At 38.6% G+C, this 15,837-nt stretch overlaps 1 protein-coding gene across 2 annotated transcripts in view; it reads right to left on the reverse strand.

Annotated features, from left to right (window-relative positions):
* The window catches only part of urb1 (URB1 ribosome biogenesis homolog), a 108,871-nt gene that overhangs the window by 10,238 nt on the left and 82,796 nt on the right, over positions 1–15,837 (reverse strand). For both annotated transcript variants that reach the window (XM_059650210.1, XM_048540621.2), the window contains exons 33-38: positions 11,631–11,737; positions 10,829–10,972; positions 10,557–10,666; positions 9,927–10,082; positions 9,068–9,309; positions 3,898–4,482 (exon numbers count right to left, since the gene is read on the reverse strand). In XM_059650210.1, the coding sequence (XP_059506193.1) occupies positions 3,898–4,482; positions 9,068–9,309; positions 9,927–10,082; positions 10,557–10,666; positions 10,829–10,972; positions 11,631–11,737 (1,344 nt within the window). The remainder of the gene's footprint in view (positions 1–3,897; positions 4,483–9,067; positions 9,310–9,926; positions 10,083–10,556; positions 10,667–10,828; positions 10,973–11,630; positions 11,738–15,837) is intronic.

Below are 15,837 nucleotides of genomic sequence, written 5' to 3' on the forward strand. Positions count from 1 at the left end.
TTAAAAGAAGACAAAGAGTTGAGATAATCGGAACATTTTCAGGATGGCCAGCAGTAACCAGTGGAGTGCCATAGGTCAGTGCAGGGGCCACGATTATTGACAATACATTACTTATCCCTTGGAACGCAGATATGAACACACAATAATCAAGTTGGCGAATGACACAAAAATAGGTTGGCAGGCAAGTGGTGAGGGTAACACAAAAAGACTGCAGAGGGATACAGACAGGTTAAGTGAGTGTGCCAAAATGTGGCAATGGCACATAGCATAGAAGAATGTGAGGTTAAGCATTTTTGAATAAAGAATAGAATATTATTTAAATGGAGAAAGATTGCAGAGAGCTGCAACAAAAAGGGAATTGGAAGTTCTCGTTCATGAGTCATAAAAACATAGCAGGTAATAGGGAAGGCAAATGGACAGCTGGTCTTTATTTCAAAGGGAATGGAGTGTAAAAGTAAAACAAATTTAAAAAATTGCTAAAACTATACAAGATATTAGCTGGAACCACATATAGAATACCGTGAACAGTTTTACTCCCCATATCAAAGGAAATATAAACTGGCAATGGATGCAGAGCAGAGAAGGCCCAGTAGGTTGATGCTGGGTATGGCAAGATCTTCTTACTGAAGATGCTCAGCAGATTGGGTTCGTACGCATTGGGAGTATGGAGGATTGAGAGATCTTATTGAACCATATAATCTTATTTGGGGTTTGACCGGGTAGGTGCAGGGAAGTGTTCCCTCTTGTGGCAGAGTACAGGACTAGAGGGCATAATCTCAAACTAAGGGGTCACCCATTTAAGACAGAGGAAACATTTCTTCAATGATTATAATTCATGGGCAGAATTCTCTACCACCAAAGGCTAACAAGGCTGAATTGTTACACATTGTTACGGCATGGTGGCTCAGTGGTTTAGCACTGCAGCCTCACAGCGCCAGGGACCCGGGTTTGATTCCAGCCTCGGGCGAATTTGCACATTCTCCCCATGTCTGCGTGGGTTTGCTCCAGTTTCCTCCCACAGTACAAAGATGTGCAGGCTAGGTGGATCGGCCATGCTAAATTGCCGGTAGTGTTCAGAGGTGTGTGGGTTACAGGGGAATGAATCTGGGTGGGATGATTGAAGGGGCGGTGTGGACGTATTGGGCCGAAGGGCCCGTTTCCACAATGTAGGGAATCTAATCTAATCATATATTAAAGGCTGAGATTGATTTATAATTAATAAGGGAATCAAGGGTTACAGGGATAAAGGCAGTGAAGTGGAATTGAGGATTATTAGATCAACCATAATTTCATCAATGGGAGATTTTATTTATTCACATGTGGGATGTTGACGTGGTTGGCTGGACAGCATTTATTGTCTAACTGTAGGTGTCCTTGAGAAATTGGTGATGAGCGGTTGAATTACAATGCTGTTAGGGAAGGAATTCCTGAATTTTAACCCAGCGACAGAGAAGGAACAACAATATATTTCCAAGCCCAGAATGTGGCTTGGAGACGATCTTGCAGGCGGTAGTGATCCCATGTATCTGCTGCTATTGTCCTTGTCTTTCTAGATGGTAGTGGTTGTGGGTTTAGAAGGGGCTGTCTAAGGATCATTGGTGGATTTTTGTAGCGCATCTTGCAGATCGTACACACTGCTGCAACTGAGCAACCGTGGTGATGGGAGTGAATGCTTGTGGATATGGTACCAATCATGTGGGATGCTCTGTTTTGGATGGTGTCAAGCTTTTTGAGTGTTGTTGGAACTGCACCCATCCAGGTAAGAGGGGAGTATTCCATCATACTTCTGACTTGTGCTGTGTAGATGATGGACTGGCACTGGGGAGTCAGGAGGTGAGTTACTTGCTGCAGTATTCCTAGCCTCTGAACTGCTCCTGTAGCCACTGGGTTTATGTGGCAAAACCAAGGGTACTGGAGTATACTTGATGAGCCTAATGGCGTAGGTCTACTGCTACTTTTTATGATCATAATCATCCTCTCAATAGTCGTCAAAGTGGCGGTGCTAGTAAACATTTAAACTTCAGAAAACTGCATTGTTACTACTGCAAAAAGGGAGCATGTTTCCGATGATTCTCTCCTCTGCTGGCTATGTTGTTTCCTGGATAGATCTCCATTGTTTTGTAACAGAATGTCTAGTACAGCACTGACTAAAACGGGTTATTTTTAAGTCTGACTGGGGTTGGAAATAGGGTTTCCAACCCCGATCAGAATTTCTTGACTTTAGTCTCCACTGTTGTGTACGTCAGCAGCAGCATGCATTATCTATAAGATGTATTATGGCAACTTTTAGTGCCTTCCAAACATGTGATGTCTACCATCGAGATTAACACAAGGGTAGCAGATGCCTGGGAATATTTCCATTTGCAACTGCCCTTCCAAACCACACACCATCTAGTCTTGGAATTACTTTGCTGTTCCTTTACTTTGATCAGAATCTGGAACTCTTCCCCCGCCCCTTTAACGTAGACTGCAGCGGGCTCATCATTACCCTTCTCAAGGGAAATCAAGGATGAGCAATAAATGCTGGCCTTGGCAATGAATGGTCCTATACGAAGAACAAATAAAAATAAGTTCCCTTTATGTCAAGAAAGACTCCATTTCAAAAGAAATTTAAAAACCTGACAAACAAGATAGTAAAATGATAGCCAAACTTACTTCTGAAGAAACAGTAATGCCCAATTAGTGAAGGACATTAAATGCTCTCTATAATTCTGATTTCAAAAGCCACAATTCTTGTGAATTTATTATGGGAATCATGCTGAAGTTAAAGCGACTAATTGAGGATGCATGCCAGCTCAAAGGCACAGTAGCTGAGAGGGAACTAGTGAATTCCAAAATAGAAGTGATAATTAGCCACAGCTATGATGATATGGAAACACGTCTAAGGCATACGGTAATCTGTGCTCGTGCATCATGTTTATTCAACTAAATCATTTAATTTCCTCTGGTTAGGCTGACGTGCAAATTTTCTTTGCAAACTATTTTAATACAGTTATTAATTAACAAGTATATAGTGGAGGAAATTAAATCCTTAAATAGCTGAGTGACTTAAAATACACAAAAATAAAGCATATATTATGATCTTTAGATCTCATTAAACATTGCAATATTATTTGATAGCATGAAAGGTTTATTGAAGATTTGGTCTTTCATGCTAAACAGGATGAAGGCAAAACAAAAAATAGTGAAACTGTGGAAATCAGAATACAGAGAATAATAAAGAACAGTAAAGATAAAATCAATGAATCTAAAAAAGATTTTCCACAAGAATCAAACAGGCTGGATCTGTGAATCACTGTACGCATATCTCTAGAACAATGACTGAAGTTAAAAGGCTAATATCATTGAATCAAAATTATTCAATTCAAGAGTTTCAGCATCGCTACTGCTGACAGATACATAATATTGCAACAAAGCGAAGCTCATACAAGCCCAGTGAATCAAATATTACTTTCCATGACAGGTGTCAAGACAAATGCCACAATTGGATAAGTTTAATGGAACTGGTTTTTAGTGTTAAGCTAAAACAAGTTCTTTTTTCCGTAACCTTTCAAGGAATTGGGTAATTGCAGTATAACTTATATTAGATTGCAACATGAATGTAAACTTTAATTGAGGAAAATGCAAATATATCAGCGCACTCCATTAAAACTTACCATGAATTCATTAGCTTTTTACATTGATTTCATGTGGCTCCAACTGTGTTTAAATATTTTACAATAATGAACTATCGTGTGGCTAATATGGCACAAATTAAAGTGAATAAGAAATTCAATCGCTTCTGGATTTTTCCTCGATTAGGGTCTTACAAATAGGGCACAAAAGACAATTAGAAAACAAAAATAGGAGATAAGAAAACAGGAGATAAGAAAACAGGAGATAAGAAAATATAATCACCTTTCCATTCATGATCCTGGTTTTTTAGCGCAGGAAAACAGATTGGTTTGATTACATTCTCGTATATGTTATGATCGGGAAGGCCTCGAACTTCCAGCAGCTGTAGCATTATATTGGTAAAGAGGTATGAAAGGTCGCCTGTCAAACCATTTCCATCTATTTCACTGGTGACTCTACTATAAAATCGAAGAAAATGATGTCGTAAAGCACTGTCCTTTAGAGGTTCTTGAGCTATTGCACTGCAGGACAGGATATTTCTCTGAAGCCATCTCAGTACAGAGAAACAATCAGATTCACTCATTGGATTTTCAATTCCTGACTCGATAACCCATTTCACTATTAAGCATGTGGTTGCTTTAACAGTACTGTCTACTTTATCCTGGCTGTCCTGGGAACCTAAGGTTTCACTTCGGAAGACTGCAGTCCAGTGTGTGAATATAGACCTCAATGATACTTTACAGTCCTCCAGACAGGACTCTTCCGCTTCGTTCTCCATATCATCCTGTGTATCATCCCTCTTCCTTCTACTGTGCTGAGATCCTCTCCAACCATGTCCTTTAGGTTTGTTCTTCTCTTTGTTAACTTCTGAAAAAGATTAATACATAATAGAATCAATAAGAGGATATGAGGGCACTTATTTTTACAGTTAAGAAAATCTTTCCATTCGGAAGAATTAATTACTGATTTTACATTAATACAATCTATAGTCATTCAAACAGGTTAATGGCTTTTACCTTTTGTCAACAGTTGAAATTATAGAATGCTTGAAAAAGCCACAAACTTCTCTTCCTGCAAAATATTCCATTAATATCAAGTAGGTAGTTTTTAAAAATTTATTTGTGGGACATGGGCATCACTGGTTGGCCAGGATTTATTGCCCATTCCTAGCTGTCCTTGAGAAGGTGGTGGTGACATTTTTCTTAACTATGAAATCCACATGCTGTATGTTGACCACAATGCTCTTAGGGAGGGAATTCCAGGATTTTGACCCAATGACAAGTCAAGATGGTGAGTGGCTTGGAGGGAAACTTGCAGGTGGTGGTGGTGTTCCCATGTATCTGCTGCCCCTATCCTTTTAGATGGAAGTGGTCGTGGATTTGGGAGGATCTTTGGCAAATTTCTGCAGTGCACTTTGTAGAAAGTATACACGACTGCTACTGACCATTCGTGGAGGGTGTGGATGTGGCGCCAATCAAGTTGGTTGATTTGTCCTGGATGGCATCAAGCTTCTTAAAAGTCGTTGGAACTGCACCCATCCATACAACTAGGGAGTATTCCATCACACTCCTGACTTGTAGATGCTGGAGAGGCTTTGGGAGGCGAGTTACTTGCCGCAGCATTCCTAGCCTCTGATCTGCCCTTGTAGTCATTGTGTCCATGTGGCACGTCCAGTTCAGTTTCAGGTCAACAGTAACCCCGGGATGCTGAAAATGGGTGATTGTCAAAGGCAGTGATTACATTGTCTCTTATTGGAGATGATCATTGCCTCGCATTTGTGTGGCATGAATGTTACTAGTCACTTGTAAGCCCAAGACAGATCATGTAGCCTTTGGGCCGGGATGACTACAGTATCTTTGGAGTTGAGAATGATACTGAACATTGTGAAATCATTGGCAATCATCCTCACTTCTGACCTTGTGATGGAGGGAAGGTCATTGATTAAGTAGCTGAAGATGGGTGGGCCTGGGGACACTACACTGAGGAACTCCTGCAGTGATGTCCTGGAGCTGAAATGACTAGCCCCCAACAACCAGGACCATCTTCCTATATGCCAGGTATGACTCCAACCAGCAGAGAGTTTGCCCCCAATACCCATTGATTCTAGTTTTGCTTGGGCTCCTTGATGCCACAATCAGTTGAAAGTGGCTTTAATGCTAAGGGTTGTCACTCTTACCTCACCTCTAGAATTCAGCTCATTTGTCCATATTCAAATCAAGGCTGTAATGAGGTCAGGAACTGAGTGGCCTTAATGGACCCTAAACTGGTGTCAGTGAGCTGCTTGATAGCACTGTTGATGACACCTTCCATCACTTTACTGATGATCAAGAGTAAACTAAGTGGGGTGGTAATTGGCTGGGTTCGATTTGTCCTGCTATTTGTGTACAGGACATACCTGGGCAATTTTCCATATTGTCGGGTAGATGCCAGTGTTGTAGCTGTATTGAAAGAGCTTCGCTAGGGGAATAGTAAGTTTTGGAGTAGTACTATTACCAGCATGTTGTCAGGGCCCACGGTCTTTATAGTATCCAGTACCTTCAACTGCTTCATGATATCACCTGGAGTGAACTGAATTGGATGAAGGCCAGACTCTAATGCTAGGGAATACTGGAGGAGGCAGAGCTGGATCACAACTTGGCACTTTTACTGAAGGTTGCTGCGAATGCTCCAGTCTTATGTTTTGCATGGATATGTTGGGCTCTTCCATCATTGAGGACTGGGATATTTGTGGAGCCTCCTCTTCCAGTGAGTTGTTTAATTGCTCATCACCATTCATGACAAGGTGTAGCAAGACCACAGGGGCTTAGACCTGATCTGTTGGTTGTGGTATCGCTTAGCTCCATCACTTGCTGTCTATACTGTGTGGCACACAAGTAGTCCTGTTTGCTAGCTTCACCAGGTCGATGCCTTGTTTTTTTTTGGTACGCCTGGTGCTTTTCTGGCATGTCCTCCTGCACTCACCGTTAAACCTGAGTTGATCTCGTCACTCTTACTGATGCAATCACGGTCAGATGCATCTGTAGCCAGTGATTTGGTAATGATGAGATCAATTGTGTTCTTCCTTCTTGTTGGCTCCCTCACCGCCTGCCATAGATCCAGTCTAGCAGCTATGTCCTTTAGGACCTGACCAGCTCAATCAGTAGTGCTGCTGCTGAACCACATGGTTGGGTCTGCAGAAAATTAGCTGAATTTCTTGATTAATAGTTTAGTGATTATTCCACTTGGCCATCACCTCCCACTGAGGCCAATAAGTAATTGTCTATGATAATAACACAAAACAAGTAATGTTGGTACTATTTGTTTGATGTTTGTTATAGTTAGCTGGTGCTCAGTGTGTGTTCAAGTTATACCATAGTTAGAAAAATAGTCCCTGGTAGATTAGTGACAAACCATATATTCTCCTATGACAGCGAACCCCAGGGATCAAACACAAAAATTTCAGAACAAAAGAGTAAGTGGGGTTGAATTACAATTAGGAGGGAACAGTAAAACCAAACAAATATTTTACTGTGTAAGGAATGAGAGTAAGAAATAAATTCTAGTTTATCATCAAAGTTTCAAAGCAGTAATGACAACAACGGGTTAATAACCGTGATTTTAAATGTTGATATATTTTCTTCTAAATGGGTGAGAGTATTGTCTGGCACTTTGCAGAGTGCAACAGTAGAAGCTGAACTCAGTCATATACAATTCAAAACTATTGCAAATGATGGCTATTTTTACAAAATGCAAGTACAGGTTAGGTTTTTCTTAGGCAGAGAAATGACAGTGAAAAATTTTAAATGATTTAAATCATTTTGCAAGTCCTCAACTTCCCAGCCACTACAGTTCACTTTATTTATTCTGTATGGCTAAATTAAGCATGCATGTCATCCCCTCAAAACCACTACCTGTGGTAAAGTTTGACCCAATGATGTTTGATGTAAGAAGCTGCTCTCATAAAACTTGCTTTTGTCTTTAAATGTGGCATGTTATGGCTGATTATGTAAACTATTTACATAAAAATGCTCACTGCGACCACACAAGCTGTAATAAAACAAAAGTCAGAAAAGTACTGAAAGTGAATAATAATGAAATATGAGAAGAAATTCCTTTTAGCAATATATCATTTAGCAATAAATTGACGCCAGCTGTATTATTTGTAACATGGTCTCTATCGTTTCTGTGCAAGAGAAAAGTTGCCATCCCATTATAACCTTTGAAATGATAAAATCTGGCAGAACTTAAAGAAAGACAAGATAAACTTTATAGGTTGTTTGTTCATTAGGAACAAAAGATTTTTATGATCTCTCCTGGTCTATTTCTTTAAATGTAAGCAGCTGTATCAACAGATGAGCCGTCAGTAGATCAACCCACAAATCTACACTTCACAAATAATGTAAGTTACCCATTTAAATTAACTAATTCCAGCTAATTTAGGAACACAGCTTTTTTTTATTGCATTTGTTTCTTGCGCTAATTGGAACACAGCAAGGAATTATCTGCATTGAACATCACGTAGATAGGTCAGATTTGTGGACAGAACGACTAAACATTTGGGTTCAATGACTTTCCATCAGAACTAATGAAGAATCATTGAACTCACAAATGGGGAATAAATTCCTCAGACCAATGAAGGCAGCTTTAGAGGTTTGGAGCGGGCAGTGGGGTGGGATTGGCTAAAATAACACTGGGCCAGCATCTGACAAGTTCTGACCTTCTATGCATGTTTTTGCCAGAGATGGACACACAGTGGGGACAGCAATTGTTATGGCAGCAGTGGGAATCCAATCAAGGTCATTAAGCTGCTAATTGGTGCCTGCTACTGCAGCAATTTTACAGGCAATGCACTGGCCCCTAATCTGTTGTGTCTGCATTCCATCTACTAAGAAATGGCTGTTTCATGGGAGGCTAAAGCTGCTTTGCAGCTCAAAGAGTTCTGGACCAGATCACAGTATTCCCCTCTCCAATACAGACGGCAGCTCCATTGCTTCCTTGTCACTTTGCCCTCAGCAGTACTCCCGCTGATCCCACACAGACAGCTGCCAGTTTCCTGTGCTGTGGCCACACAGCCTGTAACTCTCTCTTCAGGTACAGGCCTGGTAACTGTACTGTTGCAATGAACAGATTTGACACATGGTAATTGCCCCATCTTGCAGTTATTCATGACTTTGGTAAAATTCAGCTTGTTAACACTGTTTTACGCTCCCTAAATACTGCCTGGCCATCGGAATGTTTTCAATATCACATGAACACCTTTCTTAATCAGAAAACAATAACATATCAAGCGTTTTACATCCAAGTTCTAACAAATTCTAACTCAAGCAGAGTGCTTGCCCTTTTGATAAGCAGCAGACTTTGTTTATTTGACACTGATAGTTTAGTGACTATTTTTATTAGAATAAGTTCTAAAATATAGTATTTCAATATTAAAGTGGATTGGTTGAAAATAGAGTAAAAATGTAAGACTTACGTAATAATTCCTTAACTTCATATTTATGGGCCAAAGTTTGCAACTCCTCCTGTATATGGTACTCCTTTCCCACAATACTCCACTTATATAATAATAACAAGGCCTCTGTATGAGACAGAACTCTTTCATTTATGGTAATCCAGCCCACTTCCTTGTAGTTATTGAAAGCACCAGAACGATGATGTAAAACTGAACTTAATATCTGTAAAAATTCTGCAAATGTTTTGGTGTCAACCTTTACCCTGTCAAGATAAAGCAAATTATTTTAAGCATATTGTTGTTTCAATTTAAAAGTAATATCTATTAAGTGGAGATGAAAGAATTCCCTTCGAATTTTCCAACCTGCTTGTGAGGTTCATATTGTGCCTGGTCATGACATCACTCGTTAAATTTGCTAGAATACGGCACCATGGACATGAACAAGTTTTCTAAATAAACACGGCCCACTACGTTATCCTTTAATACATAATTCACACATCAGCTTGGCTCAACTGGGTCTATTCTGCACTATTGAGAAGAAGCACAGCAGAGCTTCAGCACATAACTTACACTTACATATAGTACTGAAAGGATTCAACAGTGTTGAATATTTCGTACTTCTAACTTGAGGTTAGACAAAGTTCCCATTCTGTGGTCCTATGACATTATTCAAAGGAAAGGGAAATTCCCCAATGTGCTGAATTAAATCCAATTGTCATTCAATATCACCTCAAATGGATTAACTGTTCATTCAGTACTTACTTGTTTGTGTAAAAGAAATGCTTTGACGAGGTTAAACGCGCAAGATGCTAAGCAAATGCACATATTACATCAGTGAAAATAAACCCCCTACAGAATTTCATTAATATAAATTTCTTACCAAATGTGTTGTATTAGAACAGTCAGAACATATAGAAATTCATGTATGAGCAGAAGAGGCAAAAACTTCTGAGTCTTTTCTTTGTTTCCTAGGTTAGTGAACCACAAAGTGTGTAGGAGTGAAATCAAATCAGACATCAGTCTGTTCTCTAAAACCCTGGAAAAAATACGAATCAGTTCAAATTACATAGAACAGATAATGTAATCTTGATAAATTTAGGTAATTCTCCCTAAACGGGATAAAAAGCAACACATAATGATGAACGTGCGAGATATCACAAGACATATGCATGCTTTCTGTCAAATTTTCAAAACACTTTAAAAGGCCCAGAAGTATATTGTAGAAATATTTTGTGCCCTTGTATTTGCTCTGTAGTGCATCATAACTATGTCTGACATATGCTGGAGTAATAGGCTCACTTTCCCTTATAAGTAATAATAGTATAAAATTGGAACAAACATCACAGAGCAAGCATGTACAAATTATACAAATGTTTAAAAAATGTTATAACTTGGCAATAAATGACTTCATTTAAATAGAAGGTAAATTAATCAATTTAAATAGATGTATATATCTTCAAAACTAACTTGAAGGAAAGCCATTGTTGAAACCATACAGGTGTGAACATACCGTCTCTGTAAGATTTGCAATATCCATGTCAGTAAATTGTGGTCTCTGATCAGCTGATATGCTGCTTTTGTGATGTGGGCAGCGCGTATCAGTATCTGGATTATCTGTTTCTTTAAATGAAACAGAAGATATTAAAATACTTTGAAAACTTAAAAACATTTAAAACCAAAATAACATTCAATGGCCAATCCTGTTGCTAAAGTTTTACCCCTTCTGCAGAGTTGATTTTATTGCTACTTTAGCCTGGTTTCAGAATAGAAACTGCAGCCTACCTCTGCTGTCTCATCACACAATGGGCTGTTAAAAAAGGCAAGAAGAACATGGATGATTTTCTGACGGTCACAAAGCTCATAGCAGTGTTTGTCCTTTAAACCATTTATAAGGAGTTCAAAAATCCATTCACGTTCAGTCTTGTGCTGAAAAATAAAATGTAAGATCACGTATTTTTTTAAAAATAAGGACATAATTGGGAGGTTCTTTTCACCACAGTATACAAGTTGAAATTCAGCTTATTTCACCTGGCACTGCGCTAACTGCCTTCAGTGGCTTCCCATACTGAAACTGGAACCATCTATAATAAAGTTTTGGCCAATACTTAGTCATTTTTAAAAAAAAATAAATCCCTCCCCCCACCATCGGTCCAGTTTCTTTTACAGAGGAGTCTGTCACAGCAGATTTCTTCGGAAGTAATACATTCAAGATATTCATGTGAAACCCTACGTGATAAATTTTACCGGATGAATTGTATCAATGTTGAGCTCAATCCTTGTCACATCCCAAAGACCATACCTACTGTGTGTTTCCAGATGCATTGTCAGCAGCAATTAGAACACTGTCCAAGATATTCCTTTTCTTAAACCAGGGCTTGCTGTTTCTCACACTCACCATTAAGTCAAGCTAACTCAACACATGAGGAATTGAATTAGATTTTCTTGATCTATTTAGTTTAGTACCAAAGCACACAATGCCTTAAATCACTGAAGAAAATTATTTTTCTGACTATTGTTATATATCTATGAAAACTCTTTAATCAATGAGTGAGCAGCATACCATAAAAAAGGGAAACAATTTTACCTCCATGTCAAAGCTGTAGAAAAGCTTGAAAAACCCAGGCACTTTTTTCAAGTCTAAATATTGATGCGCCAATAGGAAATTATTGATCTTCATGTACATGTGTTCCTCTACAGGTATGTGGGGAAAAACAAATTTTACAAATTTATTTTAACAAAAAGTGCAAGTTTGATTCTTCAAGATTAGCTTTTAATTATAACTCCGACATATACAATTAGATTTAATCAGAGGTTTAATTTTTGATTTTCAATTACAATAACCCACACCATTCCCTTGGTTGGAAAAACCGTACTTTATTTTCTCGATGTTAAAAATCTAATTTTTCCAGCTGACCCACCATTGCCCACATTGTTCAAGGCCTGGGAAAGCTCTTCCTAGTTATTTACTGGATATACTTGAAGGTGATAGGGTCTTGCTATAACTATAAGTGCATGTGAAAATACATATTTGCTCAAATGACCGATGTTTATTATATGATGTTTATTATATCATATAAATCATTTTCAATTTCATCTAGTTAGAAATTTATGTTTCAAATATGGATTTTTAAAATAACAGCAATGTGCAGCAGATGCTGACAATCTGAAACCAAAATGGAAAATCAGCAGTTTTACCAGCATCTGTGGAGAGAGAAACAGAGTTAACTGATCAAATCTGACAGAGTCATGGAGATGTACATCATGGAAACAGGCCTGTTCGGTCCAACTCGTCCACGCCAGCCAGGTATCCTAAATGAATCTAGTCAAGTTTGCCAGCATTTGGCCCATATTCATCTAAGCCATTCCTACTGATATAGCAATCCAAGATGCCTTTAAAATGTTGTAGCAACTCTACCACTTCCTCTGGCAGTTCATTCTATACACCGACCACCCTCTGCATGAATAAGTTACCCCTTAGATCACTTTTAAATCTTTCCCCTCTCCCCTTAAACCTATGCCCTCTAGTTTTGGATACCCTTACCCTGGGGAAAAGACCTATCACCCTATCAATGCCCCAATCAGGGTCAAATCTCAGCCTATGATGCTGCAGGGAAAACAGCCTCAGGCCTACTCAGCCTCATACTACAGCCCAAACCCTCCAACACTGGCAGCATCTTCATAAATCTTGTCTGAATCTTTTCAAGTTTAACAACATCTCTCCTATAGCAGAGAGACCAGAATTGAACACACCATCCCAAAGTGGCCTAACCAATGTCCTGTACAGCTGCAACATGATCTCCCAAATCATGTACTCAACACACTGACCAATAAAGGCAAGCGCACCACATGCCTTCTTCATTACCCTGTCTACCTGCGATTCCACTTTCAAGAAACTATGAACCTGCATTCTAAGGTCTGTTTGTTCAGCAACACTCCCCAGGATCTTACCATTATGTGTATAAGTGCTGTCATGATTTGCCCTTGTGAAATGTAGCATCTCATGTTTATTTAGATTAAACTCTATCTGTCACTCCTTGGCCAATCTGATCAAGGTCCTGTTGTACTCTGGAGGTAACATTCTTCACTGTCCACAAGAACCACCCATATGATAAATCTGCTTGAGAACCCAGAACTTTTAAAAGTGGTTTAATCCGCTGCTATATGAAGACCAAAAGATCCTCTAAATTCAGATATTAGTTCTTTCACATAATCAGAGTGGAATAAAGGGAAGATTTTACTTGACTTTCCTTTTGATGTATAACATTTAGCAACAGAAGTATGACATATTATCATTGCCGTGGTTAGTTCCAGTTCTGACATGGTCTGTTGGCCTTTTAACTGGAGCCGTAAATCTTGGTTCACTTCACCAAACATATTTCAATCTTTAATTGTTGATGCTTCCACCCATCCTGATTGCCATAATATATTGCACTTCAACAATACCCTTACCTTGTAAGGGTCAACAATAATAATGTTATTTCTCCGTCTGGAACTTAATGGATTTTCAAATATCAGGATCAGAAAATCAATTCTCTAAGTTATCATTGGTGTGCTGGTTACCATGTACCTATGTGTCAAAAATTGAAATTTAATTGAATTGTCCACAAGCCATTTCATATAAAATGGCATTTGGTAACAGACAAATAAAACAGAATCATAGGTGATTGGAAGTCATGGATAATTTACAGATACTATTTATTAAAATGACATCGGGGATGAGGCACATCAGTTAGATGGAGAGATTAGAGATGCTCTGATTTTCCTTATAAGCAGAGAGGGTTAAAGTGACATTTAATAGAGCTGTGCAAAATTTTGCCGGGTTTTGATCCGATGCAGTTAGAAATTGGTTCAATGTTAAGAAGGCTAGTAATCAGAGAACACAGAATTAAGGTAATTAGCAAAAGAAGTGGGTGGACAGGACAGCTGTTATTTTTTCCAAGCAGTAAGTTATCAGGATCTGGAACACCTTGTTTGATAAGAATTGTGAAAGCAGATTTGATTGTAATTTTTAAACAGCAGTTTGTAAGGGGAGTCTATAGGGAATGAGCAGGGTCAGGGACTAAGTTGAGCAAGTCTTTCAAAGATACAAAGGTATATTTCACGGGTATGATGATGCGAGTGACCTCCTTCTGTGCTGTATGGTTCTATGACACCTGCGAATCCATAAACTTACACTGCCACCGCAAAATTAGTTGACACAGAATTGAAATGGAACGGTTCAAATAAACATACTGACTAGAAGCACCCCCATCTATAGTGGAAGAAACTGGGGACAATATGTTTACTGGTATATTTACTGGGTATACTGCCTGGTGATAGGATCTTGCTATAACTATAAATGCTTGTCAAAGTGGATATTTGCTCAAATGACTGATGTTTATTACATGATGTTCATTGAATGGAATAAGGTGGTTTGAATATAGATGCAGTTGAGATGAAATGTACATACAGACATAAAGGAAAATGACAGTAGCCCATGTCACTAAAAGCATAGTAAGATCACATGAGAATTCATAATGTTCAAACAATGTTGATGTTTGATTATTTCCCTACATAATTATTTCATTATCTTCAAGGCCAGGAAATTAACTGAGGTATCTGTAGGTATTTATTTCTAGTAGGAAGTTTAAAAAGAGCCTTCTGACATTGTAAATGATCTGTTGATGGATGGGGTTTGGTCTGTATTTTATTCTTCCATGATCTTCTAAAATCTTTAATCAGTAAACAATGGAACAATAAATATTGCCACAGACATTATTTGAAAATTAATTATGTTTAATGGCGTGTAGGCCAAGGGCATTAACAGCACTCACTTAAGCTCCTATAAATAAACACATACTAAAAATTGTGGCTGTTGATTTAGGAAGTACATGTTTGCAGCGTGTAACACCAAATAAATATAAAATTGTGCAAAGATTAGCTCGAGTTGTATTCTTCACTAACTAGCTTTCTGCAGTGGAGAGATGTATATCATACAACACATGGTGACCTCACCACAGACTGACCTGAGTGAACAATCTTATGTTCTACTGAATTTAATCATTGTAGACAACAAAGTAAATACACTATTGAATGTGCTGTTACACTGGATGAAAACAAATCGGTTTCCTTCAGGTTTTGTTCCAACATCTGCCAATCACATTTCGGAAAAAAAAACGATTTTCAAATCATGTTACAGGTTTTTCAGCCACTGATAATGAGCTTTGAGTCTGTTTCTATAAATCATATTGTCACTGTGACACTAATTGTTCATAAGAATGGAAACAAACTTAGTATTTTCTGATCTTTTATAATTCCTATTATGTGAAATATTATGTAGCATGTTACCTAACTGCCAGAAAAGCCTACAAAAGCCTCACCTAGTCTGAATGTAAGGGCTCTGATGGTGCCAGTGCAAAACCTGGGATCCTACACAACAATTCATTCCAACTGTCAGCAATCTGACTGTCAGTCGAACCCTTTCCTCCTCATCAAACCTCACCATACCATTTACCTAAAGGACACTAATCTAAATGGCAGATGCAACAAAGTAGAGGTCAAGGCATCAAGGAGCTCAAATTAAGTGTTTCACTTGTCGAAACAAACATTAGCATAATTCCACACAGATGGCTACGCACACCCAAGCGAATCCTGTTGTGCAGCCAAAGCATTTTCCATATGTTTCCTATTACTCTCACAATCTCTGCTCAGCTGGAATCATGTTGATCATTTCCCTGCTTTGACAGATGAGATTTATGTGCTGGGCATTTTTAAGAGGTGAAATCTGTGGTAAAAGATAAAGTCACCGGAGT

This window comes from Stegostoma tigrinum, chromosome 12, assembly GCF_030684315.1.
Source record: "Stegostoma tigrinum isolate sSteTig4 chromosome 12, sSteTig4.hap1, whole genome shotgun sequence".
Lineage (NCBI taxonomy): Eukaryota > Metazoa > Chordata > Chondrichthyes > Orectolobiformes > Stegostomatidae > Stegostoma > Stegostoma tigrinum.